We start from the raw sequence: 20,611 nt of genomic DNA on the forward strand, positions 1-20,611 counted from the left end.
CAGCACAAAGTAATGGGACCTATGGATATCTATATAGCTTGTAGTTGAGAAATAATGGACCGCGCAGAACGCAAGTCCAACTACCAAAAATTACACGTACGAAGTATCCACTAGGGTACTCGCAGACCAGCTGAGCCCAACCGCAGTGCAATGGTCGGAGCCGGCCCGGGGCAACCGCCTTCTTGATCACGGTACACCCTACGCAAGGTTAGTATGTCTGCGGCAGCCCTGCGCGGGGTTATGTATGCTGACGAAAAAATCTCGCCTGCGCGAGGTAAGATTTTGGACAGCGACATCTGTTGACGACAATTGGATATCTGGCCCGCCGATTGAAATTGGAACGTCAAGTTACATTTAAATGACATTTTCTTGCTAAACTCAACAGTGAAGAGAAAAGCAGCGACGTTGTCACCGGGTCGGTTAAGTTCGTAAACTTTGTATTTTTTGGGTTGCTAGGTGATTAGTGTTGTTTTTTTTTTAATTTAATGGTTCCATCGTTCGCCAAAACGATGATTTTGCCAACGTCAAGGTTGAAATTGACACGAAATATAATATGTTATAATAATATTATAAACACGGATCAGTGTGTAACCTAAAATATAAAAGTATATAAATATATTTATACATACATACATACGGATAAAGTAAATAAAAATTATAAGTAGATATTATTTTGTATAAATTTTGCCAATATAATTATAAATGGAGAGAAAACTAATGTTAATAGAAATTGCATATTAACAGGTCTTGGGACATAAGGGGGAAGCAAGTCGTATAGAGATGGAGACAATTTTGAGCATTCAAAAATATGTGATCAGGTGTACCCTCGTCTAGACGGCACTCACATAGCGAGTTGTCTTTAATTTTTATTTTAGCTAAGAACACCGGGGAGCATGCATGACCTGTGCGGAGTCTAATAATAGTATAAGTGGAGTGTTTGTGGATGGAGCGGTATTTATTGAACCAGGGTTTGAGAGGAATGTCAGGTTGAATCTTTGAAAAATGTTATATAATATATATATTATAATATATTAAGTAAAATTGTTTGGATTGTCAACAACATCATAGACAGAAAAAAATACTATGACATGAACGTAATGTCCCTACTGTCAAAAAGTATGGGCTTTGGTTTCAAAACTGCACATAGCGCCAGGAACAACAGCTTAGAGTGCCGTCAGAAGCACGGGGGAGCTCGAGGAAATAAATTTTTGGTCACCCATCCGATGTCCGACCATTGTTTGGCTTAACTGCCACAACTTATAGCTGGTCATTGCGGGAACCATTGCGTCATGGAGCTCTAAATATCAAAGACGGGAGTAATATCATGAAATGGACATAATTGCGTGACAGCATTCTTTCCGCAATCAATGGCTCACCTCGCCTGTCGCGAGCTCAAATCTGTACTCGGGTCCACTTGATCGTAGCTTGTTAGCCCTGCAGTTTTATTAGGCTCGGTTTTGACAACAACGGATTTAGTAGCCAGGGGTCTAGGGATTTTGGATTTACACAGATAAATCGGAAGTCAGTGTAACTTGAGTGGTGATTGAGTGTAGTCGGTAGCTGCTTCAATAGCTTTTGGGGTTCAAAATAAACAGCAACATCATAATTCACATTTAATGACGACTATACAGATTTGGAGTACCGCTTCTTTTTGGGCGGCTCCCTGATAATGATCTTGGAGTCGCTGAATGCCCTGCGCAGCGCCATCACGTGCTGCCTCACCGGCACGTCCGTGGAGGACTGCAGGGACGCCAGGGGACGGTTCAGGTAGTACCCGTAGGGCCCCATCTCTCGACGCTGCCACGGACTGGTTGTTATCCTGTACAAAAAGCAACACTTATTTTTTTGGGCCTTGTGCCAGCTTTCACTAAGGACGTCAAGTGTGTGGTTCACAGTACGGAATCTCTAACCAGATCATGAGGGGCGGGGTCTCCGCGCGCGGCCGCGTCTGCAGGTAGCTGACCAGCGGCGCCGCGCCACACATCCAGATCATCCATTGCTGCATCAGCTTCCGACCTTCCATCTCCTCCTCAAATGCCATGCTTTGGTCATCCTGCGGCATAATTTTATTTTGGATTTACAGTGGTATCAGCACAATTTTTTTTGGGCCCCCAACATGTAAACGGTGACCGGTGAAGTGTGAAATGAGACGGCTGCGATAAACTCTGTAAAAGATTGGTGAGATTGAGCGCAGGACTTTCGAGTCACCCTTATCATAACCACATACATTGTGTGTGCGTTATGCGTCGGATCCCAGGGTCTGCTTCCCTACTTTGTCTCCTCCACGTCACACGGTCTTTGGTATCCTTAGTTTTTAGACTTTGGCACCGTATCATATTTGAAGACATCAAGCCAGAACTTCTTGGATTATCCCCTTCTGCCGTGATCAGGTGGAAGCGACATTTGTATCATCAGCAAACGTGAAAAGTCATGGCAGATCTTCTGACGTGTGCTTGACAAATATCAACGAAGATATGACGAATATACTTAATTCAAAGAAATCAGGGAGGATATCCTACTATGGCATGAGTCATGAGCCACCATTTACTAAAAAAAAATAAATCTAATTGTAGATAGATACTTGCCTCCTCATACCAATAGTCCACAAGCGCTTTTAGAAATCTTACGAGGACAAACCAGAACTGCAGGCTATATATTACCATCCAAACAAACAGTAGGTTCTGAAAGGTACGACAAAAGTATAATTAACTACGTACTGGACTGTTCACTCGTCTATGACTGTCGCTAATTCTGATCCTTTTACACGGACTATAACATAAAACTGGAAAAGATGTCATTTTCGTCGAAGGTTGGCAAAAAACAGTTTTGAAGCGAAGCCCAACACAAAGCGAGGCTGTTTTTTTCGGATACAACGGTTTTGAATCCACCAATCACATTCATTGATTCACGTAGCATAGCACTGTTGCTTGATGCAATGAACGGTGTGTGTGATGTACTGTACTGTGGATGTGTGATGAATAGATGCATGCTGATGCTGCGAGCTAAGGAAACCTGCTAAGGATGCAAGTTAAGGATGGTTGTCGAAACTGGATCTTTTGTTCCTCATCATGTGATGGTTGGGAAGTTGTGTGAAAGTAATCTTATTTGGCGACGCTAGCTCATCTTCTTCAGTTTTCTTTCGTCTGCGTCCGACTTGCCTTCTGACTGACCTGCAACATAACTTCCCAGAGCGGGACTCTTCTAAACACGAATCTTCGGAACAACATGGTCAGCAGGCGGTGCGCCAGCGCAGCGGACCCTATTGCCCAGAGAACTGTCGGCACCACTGATATAAGGCCCTCTCCGCATTTTGCCCATTCCACCACCTGTGATATAATATTAATGGAATAAAACCATGCCATGATTTTTCCTAACAACTACGACATGAAGTTTTTCAAAGAGGATGTGAAAAGATTCAGGGTTCACCATTACCATCAGTTTGTTGCCTGATTAGTAGTACGAAAAAGCCAAACCGTTTAAACGTAAAATCTGGAAAAATCTAATTTCGAAAAATTTCTAATCTAATTTCAAATTTTCCATGGAAGCCGAGCTATTGGCTCTTCTATCATATATTCCATTCGACCAGCTGCATTGTTGGTGTTAGAGAAATATATATATTTATATATACTGCTGATGTGTGGAAAGAAACCGGTCCAGGGAGACCGAGGAAGAGCCAACTGAAAGAGAAGGCAGGCGTTGTGTCGTATCGAAACCTTAAGCAAACCAAAGCTTAAAGCAAAGCCGAGGATAGAGAGGTGTGGCGTATACTCCACCGACAAGAGCATAGCTCTTAAATAGGAAGAAGAAACAGGTCCCTCAGCAAATCCATTGGTGTATCACAGACGCATATAGATACCTAGTTGTAGAAATACCATCATATTCTCTATTACTCGTATTAAAGTAACTCATGGATAAGGTAGAAGAGCCCATCGACCTTGTTCCTATGAAGATTTTAGGATTATACATTGTCTATAGCGTTCCTCATGAGAGTGGCTGTAAGCCAAAATGTATTCAAATCGGTCCAGTAGACCCGGAGATTAACGTTCAAATCCTTTTTGAACGTTAATCTCCAATCGTCCTCACTATCAATTGGAACGATTGATAGTGAGGAGTTTCGAAGTTTGTCAACATTACCAGAATGGTTTCAGTCTGCACGTAGCCCAACAGTGACTCCAAGCACATCACAAAACTTGGCAGCTTTGGCTACCTCCGAGCATTTGCCTAAATACAAATTGAATTTATCTAGCCCCCTTTAACCGAAACATTTTGATTGCTGTGTCATGATGACCAATTTGACATATTGCCGTGGACTGTTTATGGTAAATAAGTAACTTTTTAATTTAAATTTGATTTCTATGGCTGTTTTTAGTTTGGCATCGCTACAAGATTTTTCCTTGTCTATGTTGCTTAGACTATAAATAAATAAATAGATACAAAGCAACAAATAACTTAATAATCCACAATGATTTGATAATTATGTTTATCTATTTTGGTAAATAAATTCTGTGTTTATATAGGCCATGGCAATTTAATGTCATGCTCATTCATATGACAACCTCTGTGGCGTAGTGGTCAACACGTTCGTCCGCTATCTTGACTCCTGGGTTCGTATCCCAGAGCGGGTAAAAATGTGTGCCTGTGATCACAAATATTTGTCTGCGGTTCTGTTAGTACACCTTCTTCGAAAGTATGACATGACTATTTATATAGTGATTTATATAGGTAATATTATAAATGCAGTCTCAGGTCTGTCAGTCTCAGTTCAGGTTTCACGGCTAAACCGCTAGACCGATTTTTATGAAATTTGTTATATGTGTGTATGTTATACCCCCGTTCAAACATACGCTAGTTTATTTCAAAAATCAACCCCCAAAAGACTATAAATAACGGGGCGTGAAAGTGCAGTTACCTGGCGGATAAACAGTCTTTAATAAAAGTCCTTATCACGTATTTCGTGTTATTTATTAACAATTTTCACCTATAAAAATAAAAGCTTGTTTGACAATAAATTTATGTACATTTTTTTGCATTATTTTACTTGTCATAACCATCTAAAGAATAAACGTACATTATAATTTTATCAGCAGCCTAATGAGTACAATTATTTATCTATCAATAAAAGTATATAACTTCAAGGCAATTTCATTTATTTTTCACTGTCTCAGATAGAGTAATACGATGGGCGAAATTCGTATAGATTCTTTTTATTAATATCATATCTGTGTGTATAGTCCAGCAATTCACACTTCCTTTTCTTTCGAACAGAGTTTTTCAGCTCCACATTTCCCGGGGAGTTCCGCACCCGGGCAGGGACATCTGGTTGCCTGATAAACATACAATATCTTTGTAATAATTGGGTATTTGCCATCAAGTCCAATCAACAAAAGGGCGATCAGCGTGGTCAAATTAGATACTTTTCCATGTGTCCAAAATAAAAAAAATGGGGTTGTAATACATATCCATGTGGCTCTGGTTCAACTTGTATACAGGGGGGGCTACCATGAAATATAAAACACGTAGCACGTAATGACGTATATATATATACTGCTGATGTGTGGAAAGAAACCGGTCCAGGGAGACCGAGGAAGAGTTATGCGAGCCAACTGAAAGAGAAGGCAGGTGTTGTGTCGTATCGAGACTTTAAAAGCAAAGCCGAGGATAGAGAGGTGTGGCGTATACTCCACCGACAAGACGCAATGGCGTCCACACATACTTTTCTCAGTTTATTCCTGACCCCGTCCGGTAGAGCACCGCGAACTTAGTCCCGACCCAACAAAGATATTAGTCCCGGGGAAACGTTCAGAGGTGAGAGAGAGATATGTTGAAGTAGATAAAGTTAATCTGTAAAATGTCTACTCACGTTGATGTACATTCTAAGTTTTTCAATAGCATCAACAGTTGTCTCGCTCGACTGGCTGACGAGCCGAGCACAAAGTTTGCTGTCTTTTCCTGGGAAATCTTTTCTTGTGACATCTTTTCCGAATTCGGCTTTTCCTGGCAACTGCTCCTCTTTTCCCAATTCTTCGTTTCCGCAGCAGCCTTCTCCCCATGACACGTGGCTGGCTGCTCGGCTGACCATAGGCGTTCTTTTGGGAGTTGGGCTCTCACTCTAGTGAACAAACTCGGCCTGAAGTTACTGATCTTATAGATTACAAGCTGCGACCCACGTGAACCGCTCCCGCAGAAATTTATGGATTAAAGTAGCTCCAGGTTATATTTTAACCGTGTACTAAAATTATAATAAACCCCGTTCAGTAATTTGCAGCTTCCAGTGAAGGAAAACATCCTGAGGAAACCGTGAACACTGGTTGATTATAAACTTGTGTGTGAAATGGAGATGACAATGGCAAACTACTCATCCTAGTGCCAAGTTGTTATGTGTGTTTAATTCCACGTAATAACCACGACCCTCAGCCATGAGAAAATAAGACTATGAACAGAATTACGTGTGAATTTCACTGGGACTCGGCGTCGACTCGGGCTGCGCGAAGCCGCGCAACCGTTGCTGCGCGGACTCTACGAAGCTGTGCACCCTCCGCATGGTACGATGCGCGCTCGCCGTTGCGCGCTCGTGCAGCTCCGTTTGCCTGCTCCCGACAATAGAGATGCAACTTGTTTAGTCGTGTTTGAATAAAGGTGCATGCTCTAAGGGTGCTATAGCCGTGGCCAGACATTGGTGGATGTTTGTAATAGTGATAAAATTAGCATCTCTTCGTTTACTTGCTCCCGAATAGATAGGGATCTTATTTAGTCGTGTCTGAGCAAAGTTTTCTCTAGAAGTGCATTTACAGCAATACAGTGCCGGATTAGCCATGTAGCAGGAGCAGCAAATGCTACGGGAGCCGCGCCTTGTCCAAAAATACCACGAATGTGTAAAATATGACCGAACATAGAAAATGATTTACTTAGAAATGATTTAACGAGTGTTATTTCTAAATTTGCATGCAGTAAATAACGAAAAGCCTTTTTGTTTTATTTAAATCCTAAATTTCAGTAGGCAATGTAACTCGTAACTGCCCATGGTCCCATGGCCCCATGGCCCCATGGTCACATTTGTTACGGGCCCCGCACCGGCTTTATCCCGCACTGAGCCATAGCTATGATCAAGCATTGGTGAACAGCTAACACACTGGCGTTAAGCCAGCCTTTGTAGAATGCAGCGACGTTTCAGGTGATGGTTTGATATTTATGTTTTGAACACCTGGGTGATCCACATCCAAGCATATGTAACGAACACCGTCAGGCGTGGTTAGTACCAATTTGCTTGCCCCGTTTTCCTTCATTGGATTTATTCCAACATGTTAATTATTAACGAGAGCTTATACATTTCTGATAATATAATTATACTTAGCTTTTGCCTGCGGCTTGCGCCCGCGTGAATTTCCCACGGGAACAGTTATTTTTCCGGGATGAAATGTTCTCTTTGTCCTTCTCCATACTTTAAACAACAATCATGGAAAATTTCAAGAAGGTTGGTTAAGTAGATAATTCGTGAATGGGTCACATACTTTCGCATTTATAATATTAGTTAGGATTTAACTAAAATATTTAACTAATAATAAGATTAATAAGTGTGCCTTGGACGTTTCGAATATAAATCTAAATGTGAGTATTACCAACCACTGCTCCAAATACGGCATGTTGAACCTTGTGCAGTAGTGCTTGCGCACGTAGTCGGCGTAGCACAGGGACAGGAACCAGCAGACGGTGATGTGGATTTGTGGCTGTTGCTGCTTCAGGAACTTGGTCAGAGGCCCCAGGGGCACCACCTCCTGCCCGCCGAGCAGGCCGGCGGTCGTCATTTCGAGGAGAATGTTAGGGCTCTGTGGATACAGACACAATATAACGTCTTTATCACTCATATTTGTAGATGATGTTCTTATATTTAATCTATCGTATTCCGGGCACTAAACCTCAAGATCTAGTAGGGCTTCTGACAAGTGATGGAGCCTTATGCCTTTGGAGCATAATATTGATTGAGAATTTCGAACACTACTACTACTAAGTCAACATCAGTTCGACGGAAATATTTTTATAAATATAAATGCGCTTTTTGTCTACGTTATCAAGTGTGTTTGTGGTACAAAAAACCAGCAGACGGTGATGTGGATTTGCGGCTGTTGCTGCTTCAGGAACTTGGTCGGAGCCCCCAGGAGCACCATCTCCTGCACGCCGTCATTTCAATGGTGGTGGAAATTCCCATGAGAGGAATCTCCAATTTATACCTATGCCATTTCCTTTGATACAATCTACGATAGAGAAGCAGCTGGTACATTCTGTTCTTTTTTCTTAGCTTGAAATAATCTTTTGAACATGCTAATAGAAATAAGTACTCTGCCCCCCAGAGAAAGCACCCAGAGACCGTCTCAGCCACAGCAGAAACTTGTGCTCGTAGGCGATTAAGACGTAAACACCATCACCTTCTCAACTTAGTGGACCCATATTGAGTACAGAAACCACAGGGCCTTACCCTCAATCTGCAACTTGTGTTCAATGCTAGATGGTGCTTGCCAGTTCAGGGTGAGGTCCTGAGGTAACGTGACTAAATACTGCAAACAGACGTGAGAATCATTTTGTATGTCGATTGGCAGTATTTTCGAACCCAGTACTCACTACAAGAGAAATAAGCCACTGTGTGTAGTAGACTCACTTCTCTAATGAGTGTGTCCAGGTAATATTGGAAGAATCTCATCGTGCAGACCCACAGATGAATCATCAACGCCAGCATACCCAGTACCATTGTTGACTGAAAGACAATAATTAATTTGATATATCTTAGTAGTTTCATTTTTACTATTTCACCTAGGGGAGACCAAATTTACGGAGCCGGTCAGAAAAACATTTAGGTAGGTACATGAGAAAAGAATGTCGTCATCCCATTCGTATCAGCTCACATCATCAGCGCCGAGCATGACGCAAAGATCATCAAAAATGAATCAACATTTGACCAATAAGAGTTTATAACACTACAACTCCGTGTTCTATTCTTCAAATAAGGCGTGAAAGGATTCATTGCGGCAACGTGCGCCTTCGACACCCCTAGTGTTGAAGGCGTCCGTAGGCTGCGGTGACCGCTTCCCATCAGGTGGGCCGCAAATCTATTTGCCTGCTTAGTAGTAGGTGATCAAAAAAATATAAGCAACGGCTGGATAACTACAGTCTTACCACTAAGGTCTTCTCCATAGGCGAGACTTGCACGTGGTCCCCGTGTAATAAGATTGTGGATTCCAGCTCGTTGTAGAGGAAGAGGGCGGCGGCGCTGGCGAACACTGCCGTGGGACCGACCCCCCACACCTCTCCGTTGCAGCTCAGCCATTTCGTCAGCGACTCCAAGTGGGAGTCGTACAGATTCTGGACAAATACGTTTTGTTCCGATTCCTTTCTTTCTTTTCTAATTCAAATTCAAAATTTTTTATTCAACTTAGCACGATGAACATCACTTGTGGACGTCAAAATTACCCCCGTTAAATTTATTTCTTAGTGAAAAATAAAAAATATATATTTTTACAGGTCACAGTTGTCTAAACGGATCTTCGTGGCCATTTAGACAATCTCGACAAGACTACGTAATCGACAAGACGTGAGTTTAATGCCACGAATCAGATTATTTCATCAAATCAGACTTTGAGAATTTGCCATCAAGATGTGAAAGAATTCGTCTTGATGAATTGTGACCGCTGACACAAACTTACCCACCAATAGGACCACTTCGACACCCCTTCAACCATCAAGTGCTTTACCATAAACTTTACGTGTCAACTTCTAAATTGTGAATTGATTCCGCCACTAAGAACGCTGTGATCATTACAATCACCGAAAATAAAGCTATTACTAATTTTGATGATAATGAAAATGTATCTTTTTTTAATATATCTATTGCTCCAAGCGACATGGTTACCGGTTACATTCGTGAGATTTCAATAATTCATACTTAAAAGAAAAATACAATACTAAAATTTTAAATAATCTATAAAATTAATTGACAATGCATTGAACAGGACCTACTCGATTTACAGGATTATGTGTAAAGTGAAAATATTGTTGGAATGAAGTTGATAAGTCCCTGGACGCGGCGCTGCAGTCGCCGACGACAGCTACGTGACCAATGTGTTATTGATAGTTACACATTTGTTGGAGCTGGCTCTAGCTGAAGCCTTTGTTAATATGTAAATAATGCTAATTCGCGGGAATGAAATTAAATAGAATTTTCAAATTTTTGTAAATGTTTCAAACGAACGACGACCTCGGTGGCGCAGTGGTAAAGTGCTTGCCTGTGAACCGAGAGGTCATGGGTTCGATCCCCGGTCGGGTCATGATGGAAAATGATATTTTTCTGGTTGGCCTGGGTCTTGGATGTTTATCTATATATGTGTTTGTTATAAAATATAGTATCGTTGAGTTAGTATCCCATAATACAAGTCTAGAATTTACTTTGGAGCTAGCTCAATCTGTGTGATTTGTCCTAATATATTTATTAATTAATATATTTAAAATTTTTCTGAGTTTACAGAAAACCAAAATGGATAAAGTTCAATCAAACGCATCGATCTATTTTATTTATGTATTCCTTATATTATTTATCTATTCTTGAATGTGAATTTGCTTAAATCATTCGCAAAAAATAGATAAATTTAATGGAATGAGCTGCAATCGATGCTCAAGAATGTATGTAAAGCAGATAAAGCATTTGGTTCTCATGCCGGCTCCATACTAGCGTAGAACGACGACGCGAATGCATGAATATTGCATAGTTTGAGTGCTTTTACTTATCGAAAAACCAGCAATGTCTGCTGAATCCGTCAAAGTTGGGCAATTTTCCGCAATAGTGTGGAGATCTGAATGTCTTCTGGTTAGGGACCCTCACTGTTTAAACTAGAAATACTGAATGATTTAAAATTTTACATGAAAAAGTGCCTGTAAAGGTCTAATTTCTAAATAAATGCTGCGTCTTTGACTATGCCTTTTGGATTTAAGTTGAATACAAAATATATAAGTAGGTACGTTTATTTGTATAATCAAATCAAATATACTTACACAATTAGCGTTGAAGCTCACGGATTTCCCCGCCATATAACCACTGGACACCTAACGGTATCCCCTTTTTTCAAGTACATTTTTAATCATTATATATATTCATACTTAAAATTTGGAATTTCTCGCCGCAGGCGTGCTTTTTGGATTACAGTCTGTGACAGCGATGTCGTAGCCATACTTCAAACTTTGATTAACGTCTTTTTGTCACAATGATAGGTATTTAAAAGAGTTTTATACAGAATGTTATACGTCTTTGGCTAGGGTTGGTTGGGTTCCTTATGGATATTGACCAAGTACTTTTGACGTGACAACGTCTTAAATTAGGTTGCGGCTGGGAGTCACTTATGAAAAAGTGTAACGCCCGGTAACGTTACGATGAGTCACCGAACGAGAGAGAGGCCCGCCGAATGCCTTGCGTCTCTCTCCCACTCAACTATGATCGGTCTGCCGCGCGCGTAAAAAGACGTTGTCACGTAAAATCTTCGCCCGTAAAACCGACTTTACAGGCAACCATTTTTTTATACCATTTATGAAGTCCGTAAGAATCGAGTCAGAATATAGGATTTAATTGTTTTAATAACATTTCCTCACGTCTTTGTACGCGCAATATTTCGTATTTTTCCGTTCACGTGGGAATTTCGAAATTATATTATTGGTTCTTGGAATCTATGTACAAAATTTCAACTTTTTAAGCCCCATTGGTTTCGGACTATTTTCGAATTTTCGAATTGACTACAAAATAATTTTAACCATTTTGTAGATTTTGCTACGAAAACTGTAGCACATCTACGACCACATGAATGCGCTACGAATATTCTACGAAATAATGTTCTGTTGTGTGGTTTCGCCTTAGCACGGAGGAGCGCTCTGTATGCGCCCGTGGATGTCGTAAGAGGCGATTAAGGGACGTCTTGATAGCTGATAGGTTGCAACAGCATTCTAAAGGAGTCGTTTGTATAGAGAAGTTAAAATTATGTAAGAAAATAAAACAAGACAATATGGTAATCAAATGACTAGATCGACCTGCAATGGCTGACACAGGCCGCATCTACGCATTTGTAGTATAATGTATATATAGTATGCTAATTCTAAACACAAGGTACACCATTGATTACATTGTCACGAACATCAATACGACATACAATCACACAGACCCCGTGTTATCATTACATATAACGAGAAATTATTTTTTTCGGATATTTCCTTCTATATGTTGTCAGTTGTGACCCGCTCCCACTAATCAAACAAAATTTTAGAGCGTCTTTTGTTCACATACGTTATCATTATTAAGAATTATAATCGAGCTATGTAGTTCCTTTACGCAATTAATTCCGATATATATTTTTTGTGGAATAGACGGGTCACCTGAAAATTATGTTGGTCATTAATAAAACGAACAAAACGCTAAAATTTTGCTTGTTTGCTTGCTTTTTCAGTAACGTAAATCCAGGTTTGCAGTTTCGAAAGAGACGTTGTTCCACCCGAAAGTGAAAATACACTTAAAGTCCAGCGTAAAGTGATTTTTGATAACTCTGAAGCAAGACATTGAGATTCCGGAATAGACAAAAGTGAAACTAGACAACGTGACTAAGCGTTCTTCGTGTAAATAGTTATATTAGGACAAATATATTAGGACAAATCACACAGATTGAGCTAGCCCCAAAGTAAGTTCGAGACTTGTGTTATGGGATACTAACTCAACGATACTATATTTTATAAATAGATACATATATAAATAGACATCCAAGACCCGGGCCAATCAGAAAAAGATCATTTTCCATCATGACCCGACCGGGGATCGAACCCGGGACCTCTCGGTTCAGTGGCAAGAACTTTACCACTGCGCCACCGAGGTCGTCTCATTAATGTGAATAGTGAATGTGAATAATTACTACATTTAGGCTGTTCCGCCGAGCTAAGGACAAGAAGGACTTCACCATGCTAATCACTGACCTTCACTTGTCTTGCAAGAGACAAATAAAAATTATTTAAAACATTTTTTATCTACTTAAAAAAATTACAATTTAACTAGTTTTTCATTAATTTTAAATATATAATGGGTTAGTTATCATTTTTGGTACTACAGAGGTAGAGGCAGATGGCGAAACGACTTCAAATTTTTTTTTGAAAAATGGCCAGTTTGTAAAAAATGCAGACGAATGAAAAAGTAAGGAGGAGACTCTTGCCCAGCACTGGGGCAGTCACCTAATGATTAAATAATATATATTTGTTAATAATATGATAGGAATTCCCTGTTGTGTCTAGTGAAAAAGGTATTCACATCTTCTTCATAATATTTTTCATAGTAAATCTCAAACAAAACAAAATTCACATGCCTACGTGCACGATAAAATAAAACGGGGTCTATGAGTTACATATTATATATCTTTAAAGACACTTACACCAAACAAAACTACAATTCAATATAATAACAACAACTTTTGTACTTCCAAAGTATACAATAAAAGAAAACATTTATTTGCCAAAAACATGAGTACAAAGATACAAATTGATGTCGGAATGGATTAAACCTACCTGTTTTACCGAATATAGGTATGCAAATATAAATAAATAAAGAGGAGCGTGCTATCCACTACAAATAACAAAAAAAAATATAAAGTATGCCATTCAAAAAATTATAAATATTATTTTCATATAAATTCTGTGGGTATATGAACTAGGGGTTTATATATTTTTATATAAAAACACTTAAGTTTTTAGGATAAAATGATGTTTCTACTCGCTACTGGATATTCCTTTTGAACACGCTAAGATAAATATGTATAACACATATGTTTGAATTGTATATGCTGTTGCAACTTTCTACTTTTACATTTCATTATTTTATTGGTTACTTTTTGCTAAAGTAACTAACAATTTGTTTACATTAACGACTAGATACATGAGTAGTTAGAACTTAACTATTTTTAGTAACATATCTTGACTATACGCGAATAGCATCTAATGTATGAATTTTACAAGATTCCATAAAGAGGATTTTATACTAATTTCCACTATTTCCACAACAATAATGTTTTAACACCTAAAACACTAGTATTATTTCATTTTTTTATACCACTACAGAAATAGTATATTTTAGCTATTTTGATTATTTTTCAAAACTATCACAACGATTATGAATAAACAAAAAATAAATATGTATGTCTAGAAAACGTGATATTGAGCGCCAACTTTAGTCAGGTCTTTAATATTTTAAATATTAAAAAAGAAGTATTTGATCTAATTCAATGAGAATTCTTAATTACATATACTTAAATTATAGATTGTTTACTAAGGCTAAGATATTACTAAAAGCAAAAGTTATACAACAACTCAAATTTTAACTACTTAGTTTATATTGAAATAGTTTGCAAGAAATATTATAGAAATGTTTTATTTTTATATTCATCTAAGCCTATTTGTACAAATTATCTTTTTTTTTTTTTACATTAAATATGAAATATTTCTTTACTCATTGCCCGAGAGTACAGAAATACTTACACAATGTATAATAATGTCCGTATATAAATTATACTTATTTACATGGGGTTTGCTTAAAGCATTTCTTGTTACTTATATATAAATGCAAAAAAATATCATAATTAAATGTGTTATAGTCCGACCAGCAATGTTGTATTTAATATTTACAGTAAATATACTATCTTTACTAAAATATGTTATATTCGAGTATAGTGTTCGTTGTATAATATAATAAACATTGTATAATCAGTAAACTTCTGACGTACCTTAACAAGAATATAGAAAGTACTTTAAAATCTTATAATAAAGTTCATTTTTATATCAAATACGCAAGTAAATATTTTTCTATGAGTATTTTATTTATTTGTTAGGTACTCTAAAAGGTGATCTTATAAAGATATCATTTTACCTTTTCAGGAACCCTACATCGGTTTACATAATATTAAGAATGTTAAGAATATTTGTGAATGACATCTCACTTCTATTGCCTTCATAATGACTTAATAATATTGCTGATTACACTCAAAAAATAACATTATAATTTTATTTATGTTTAATATAAAACTATAAATTGTTATACAAGTACGTATTATAAGTTATATAATATGAAACATGTGAATATCAAATACATATTTCGATAATATAATTTTTAAAAGCATAAGATAAATATAATTTTCGATGGATTAAGTCCGTCCAAGGAGGGTTAATATCATGGACCAAATATAGAGTAGGATGTATGAAGATGTATGAAGTATTGCACAGGCACTATAACTTTTGCACATATGTATGTGTGTATCCATTTGATGACAGACTAGATCATAGGATAGGGTAGAACGGTCGGTGATTCCTCGTACCCCACACCCCCTCGCATCGTGACATAACGACTGTTGGAGGAACAGCGATAGCATCTCCTTCTCTGTATTTGCTTCATGGTTGACAATCACTACATTTAGGATTTGGTATAGCATATCCAAATATTGGCATGTCTAGACAAGCCATTCAACTGGTGGCTTGACATCGAGAGCTGGGAGGGGATCGTGTCACAGTCACAGGATGGTGGCGTCCGCCGGCGGTATCGACGTCATCTCCGGACGGGTTATCATTTTTATTCGCTGTGGAGATATATATTTCAAATCAATTTTATTTGAGCGTGATTAAGAATTGTAATACAATACTGCAGACATCTGAATTTCGTATAAGTATTTCAATGATGAAGCGAAGGTATTTAATGATCGAAATGATGATGATATTAAAATGAAAGGAATTATAAAGGAAAAAAAAAATATAGTCCTTATGTTCTTAATACAGGCAATAATAATGATCAAAATACAGTGGTACATAAAGGAATATTAATTATTAGTAATGTTGACAATGGTAATGATAATACTTACAGTAGTAACGCTGCCGGGGGTGATCAAGAACTTGTAGATGATGTACAGTGGGATACAGGAGACGGTGGTGCCAGTCATGATCCAGCCGACGGTGATAGACCACGCGGGGTAAGTGTACTCTCCTCCTAACATCTCCTCGTGAGCGAGCACGGAGAATACGAACAGAACTAGCAGAAAGACGGGGCTGTGGGGATAATTACATTAAATTAGTGGTTAGATGAAAGACAGATAGAGATTGACAGTGCTTGCCTCTGAACCGAGAGGTCCCGGGTTCGATCACCGGTCGGGTCATGATGGAAAATGATCTTTTTCTGATTGGCCCGGGTCTTCGTTTATCAATATATGTGTTTGTTTTAAAATATAGTTTCATTGAGTTAGTATCCCGTTACACCAGCTCAATCTGTGTGATTTGTCCTAAAATATTTATTTATTATATATTTATAAGAGATATAAAGCTTTGAAAAAAAAAATAAATACAGTGGTTCGCGTAAAAACCAACCGCCTGTTAGACGTCAAACTTCTTTGGATTCCCAACTAGGATTGACGTCTGACAACAGGAGTAAAAGCTAAGGCTGTCAAGGGGTCCCTAGTCGTCTTGAACGAAATCTATGGGAAGATATGAAGTGATCTGCGGGATCGTGATCTTGGAATACAAGCCGTACCTGATGTAAGACCAGCAAGCTCTCCAGAACCATCCAGGTGAATGTCCAAGCATGCTCTTCACGTCTTCCGAGAACTTGTCCACCCCGTACACCCAGCAGACGCCGGCAGCTTCAGCGAACACCACGAACAAAATGGCCAGCCCTGGGCCGTACACATTTAGGAGGTCCACCAGGTATACACCACCCTGGAGTAGACAACATTGTCTGTTAGTATCTACAAAATCCTTAGTTGATTGTGAGACCGACAGAGTTATGTAATTATTCTATTTTTAGTGTAAAAAGCAGTATAAGATGCGGTGGTGGTGTAATGGTTAAGACGCCCGCCTGTGGATCGAAAGGTTCGAATCCTAGTCGTACCACATGAGTTTTTATACCAATCTGACTCATGTATAGTAGTGTTCATCGACCACCACTTGCTTCCGGTGATGGAAACCTGTACACTGGTTGATAATTTTATTAACTGGTGTATTAAATGGAGAAGGCAATGGCAAACCACTCCATTAATAATGCCAAGAGAATTGTCGTGTGTGTTTCATTTCACGTAATGACCACTACCCTCAGCCATGAGGAATACGACTATGAAGAAGTATAAAAAATTAAACAATCATGATACATTGTCGCGGATGCACGGCTGCTATTAGCAATCGTAACAATTAAACTTCTCTTGTGTCTCTTTGAGCGTCCGCGGACGTGTTAATAATTCTGATGAATATTTTGGACAGCCATTTTCTCTCACACTGATTCATCTGTGTCATATTGTGGTTCCTTCCTCTGTCATAGAGCAACGGAGTCCAGGTTCCATTTCCCTCTTTACTTGGGTGTCAGCATCCTTAATTTTCGAAATAGTTAATTTTTTCCCGGCCACATTCTAATTAATTTATTGATCGAACCGGACTACGAATATGGTAGTCATTATTATTTTATAATAGTATATTTTTTAATTCATGATTTGAATGCGTATGAGCTCAATATAGTCTGAAGGGAAGTATAGATGTAGGGTATTTTATATTTAGTTTTCCAGCTTAATCAATATCTTTATAGAATAAAACTGAATATATCAATGTAAATGTTAGCATTGAACTACCAAATGAATGAGTACAATTGAAAACATTAATTCCTTACGTATTCGGGATTAATTTGTAAATGGCAAGTGGACCTTTCCATTTGTATGTTGATTTGCGGTGATAGGGAGCCGGCCCAGCCCAGGTAAAGTGACCCTCGCAAGGTCCCAGATATTTCGTCCAAACTATCCATTGAATTTCGACATATTTCTTTAAGGATATCATAAGACGGCTTGAAGAATAGAGACGCTAAAAAAATAATAAATTCAAACTGTTATTTTTAATTAAATTTTCCGTTTACGTCAATCGAATTTTTCAGTTCGTGGGGCGACAAAATCGGCTAAGTAGTTTTTGAAACATTTACAATATTGTAAAAAAAAATATTGTGTTCGCGAGGTCTTAGTTCGCGGCGAACCGAAGTTTCTCACAAATTTTCACACTCGTAACATTAGTAGGACAATGTACCTAAATTTGCTTGAAATAATGGCGATTTTGCAGTAAGTTGGTTTTTTTGAGTTTTAATTTGAATTTAAATAAAATTTTGCATTTCTTTCACCAATTCCTTTACTAAATCCATATACATACTAAAATTAAATGCATAAGTCTGTTGTATATGTTACGTATTCACGGCTCAACTGCTAGCCACAATTTGATGAAATTGTATTAATGACCCGGGGTGAAACATAGGCTACCGCGTCAAGATTTGCGGGCAATAGCTAGTAAGAAATATTTCTGACACAAATAATAATACTTATATTTTTGTATCCCCTAATTTTCATTCAGTTATACGCGCCCCATCATTCCCGCCAAAACCAAAAGTAGCGATCCACTAAACTCATTTACCATCCCTATCGCCGTCAGTCATTCGCTGATGAATAATGCATTGGAATACATTCAGATACCGCGAGTGTAATTTATAGAGTGCTAAGAGGGATTTTATTTATTTTGGGTATTTGACGCGGTGGTCAAGTATTGAAGACAAAGACAAAGGTCCCAGATTCGAACACTCGAACATAAAATACGAGCAACACTTTCATTTTAAAATATTTTTTTTTGTTATTGGTTATTATTTATTACAAATAAGTGTGTTTATATATGTTTTGATTATACAAATGTATATATTCTCTTAGTTTAGATTTAGTTATAAATTTAATTTAGTTTATTATAAATACACTTCTTGGAATAAATAATAAATAACCAATAACAAAAAAAACTAAACTTGAAAACAAATAAAAGATTTACCTCATATTTTTAAAATGGAAAAAAACTTTAATTAAAGCTATTATTTTTATATTATACGACGTCAAAACAATGCATGAGTCTAATCTACAACAATTTACTTTTTCACAACAGTTATTTTAATTGTCATTGTGATGTCTCTAATTCAAATGGTGGAAAGGCGAAGGTCAAAGATTACTGACAGTTGTTTATAACTGAATACTTATTGAGTTGTGTACAAATTTATGATTGACTAACGGCCCGTGCCGGCTTAGCTTGTGTAAAACCTTAATATTAAATTAAAAAATCATTAAAAAAACCGCATTAAAATCCGTTCCGCAGTTTTAAAGATCTAAGCGTACATAATGACAATGGAAAGCGACTTTGTTTTATACTATGTAGTGACAAATTGTTCGGGTGGTATCTTCAAATACAATTTTGACGATATCTTTAACCGATTGAGCTGAAACTATTATTAATGATAAGCATGACCTAACGGACACCGGAACGACCCAGGAACGAATCCAGACATGTGAACTCCTCTCAACGGTTTACGGTACGGACATGATTTATACTTGTCACACATTGAATGCAATAAAATCTCTCTGACAACAATAAAATATTGTGTCAAAAATGACATATTTGTAAAAAAAAACTTACTTCTTAATAAATATAACAAGTCGATGGAAAAACGCCGAAGCAGAAAGAACATTATTGATGACGCGAAACATATCGGATCGGAGCGAAGCATTTTCGTTTCGCTGAATTAACTGTTTGGATGTCTGTATGTGCCCTTTTCCTAACATTTCTTATGCAAATAACTGGCAAGTAATGATGTTAAAGTATTTGTGATAGAGTAGTGAAAAGAAAGAATTGTATTATCGTGAAATCGAAGCGTTTACTTTGTAGTTATTGTTTTGTAAAATAAACGTTGAACTACAACGTTATTTGAGTTAGGTAGTATGTAATTTTTTGGCAAATTTTCAGCTGCAGCCTTGTTCGCGACTTCGTGCGCGTGAATTTTCCACAGGAACACTACCTTTGGCGGATGTGTAACTATATACTTAGATTGGTTGGGTAAAAAAAGCGTGAACAAACTTACTGCCTGAGTTTTGAATCTATACTTTCACTAGCTTTTGCCCGCGGCTTCGCCCGCGTGTATTTCATAGCAAAATCTCAGTAATTTTATCGCGTACTCTGTAAGACTGGTAAACATATATGATTCAAATTCGCATTTTTCTCATCTTTAGTTCAATTTCCCGTTTCCCGCTGTGTGTCTCATCCCGCAAACTTGTCCAACTTGTCGGCCTCCTGCTATGTAATGTAGAATTGTAGATATCCCGTACCGTTTCCTACATATTATGTGCCATCATGTTTTTCACAACGTGTCCCGTCCCGTTACCCACTACGTGTCTCCTTCCCATTTCCCGCTCCGACTCTCACTCCCGCTTTCTGCAACGCGTGCCGTCCCATTTTGCATGACGTTTTACGTCCCGGTTTTTTATTAACCACAAACATAAATTAAACATTTTATTATATGTCAGTCAGTCATTCAGTTTGTTCTTTTATATATTTAGATTATACACTAGATGTTGCCCAGGTACTTCGCTCCCGTGGGAATTTTGAGATAAAATATAGCCTATAGCATTCTTGGATAATGTACCTTTCTAATGGTGAAATAAGTTTTGAAATAGGTTCGGTAGTTTCGGAGATTACCCGCCTCAAACATACTCAAACTCACAAACGCTTACCTCTTTGTAATAAT

General features: G+C 38.0%; 3 protein-coding genes and 1 non-coding gene across 7 annotated transcripts in view; all 4 read right to left on the reverse strand.

Moving 5' to 3' along the window:
• Positions 1 to 54: 54 nt before the first annotated feature.
• LOC128675093 (U1 spliceosomal RNA) lies at positions 55 to 215 on the reverse strand. The gene has a single exon (XR_008405229.1). It is a non-coding gene; the product is annotated as a U1 spliceosomal RNA (small nuclear RNA).
• Positions 216 to 1,600: 1,385 nt separating this feature from the next.
• Positions 1,601 to 4,318, reverse strand: LOC128674989 (uncharacterized). Its single transcript, XM_053754030.2, has 5 exons — positions 4,135 to 4,318; positions 3,171 to 3,326; positions 2,586 to 2,681; positions 1,911 to 2,053; positions 1,601 to 1,819 (listed from the first exon to the last, which is right to left on the reverse strand). The coding sequence occupies exons 1-5, from the start codon at positions 4,180 to 4,182 to the stop codon at positions 1,624 to 1,626; spliced, it is 639 nt and encodes a 212-aa protein (XP_053610005.1). The 5' UTR covers positions 4,183 to 4,318; the 3' UTR covers positions 1,601 to 1,623.
• An 812-nt stretch (positions 4,319 to 5,130) lies between these two features.
• LOC128674988 (uncharacterized) lies at positions 5,131 to 11,193 on the reverse strand. 3 transcript variants are annotated; one of them, XM_053754027.2, is made up of 7 exons: positions 9,693 to 10,024; positions 9,166 to 9,351; positions 8,651 to 8,746; positions 7,621 to 7,823; positions 6,447 to 6,587; positions 5,861 to 6,109; positions 5,131 to 5,324 (listed from the first exon to the last, which is right to left on the reverse strand). In XM_053754027.2, the coding sequence occupies exons 1-7, from the start codon at positions 9,741 to 9,743 to the stop codon at positions 5,162 to 5,164; spliced, it is 1,089 nt and encodes a 362-aa protein (XP_053610002.1). In that variant the 5' UTR covers positions 9,744 to 10,024; the 3' UTR covers positions 5,131 to 5,161. The 3 variants fall into 3 exon arrangements, with proteins under 3 accessions (XP_053610002.1, XP_053610003.1, XP_053610004.1); XM_053754028.2 differs by having other exon boundaries at positions 9,166 to 9,391; XM_053754029.1 differs by lacking the exon at positions 9,693 to 10,024 and adding an exon at positions 11,035 to 11,193 and having other exon boundaries at positions 5,184 to 5,324; positions 5,861 to 6,107.
• Positions 11,194 to 12,039: 846 nt separating this feature from the next.
• The window catches only part of SerT (Serotonin transporter), a 33,042-nt gene continuing 24,470 nt past the window's right edge, over positions 12,040 to 20,611 (reverse strand). For both annotated transcript variants that reach the window (XM_053754036.2, XM_053754038.2), the window contains exons 11-13: positions 16,568 to 16,752; positions 15,906 to 16,089; positions 12,040 to 15,626 (exon numbers count right to left, since the gene is read on the reverse strand). In XM_053754036.2, the coding sequence (XP_053610011.1) occupies positions 15,561 to 15,626; positions 15,906 to 16,089; positions 16,568 to 16,752 (435 nt within the window). In that variant the 3' untranslated portion in view covers positions 12,040 to 15,560. The remainder of the gene's footprint in view (positions 15,627 to 15,905; positions 16,090 to 16,567; positions 16,753 to 20,611) is intronic.

This window comes from Plodia interpunctella, chromosome 13 (genome assembly GCF_027563975.2).
Source record: "Plodia interpunctella isolate USDA-ARS_2022_Savannah chromosome 13, ilPloInte3.2, whole genome shotgun sequence".
NCBI classification, from domain to species: domain Eukaryota; kingdom Metazoa; phylum Arthropoda; class Insecta; order Lepidoptera; family Pyralidae; genus Plodia; species Plodia interpunctella.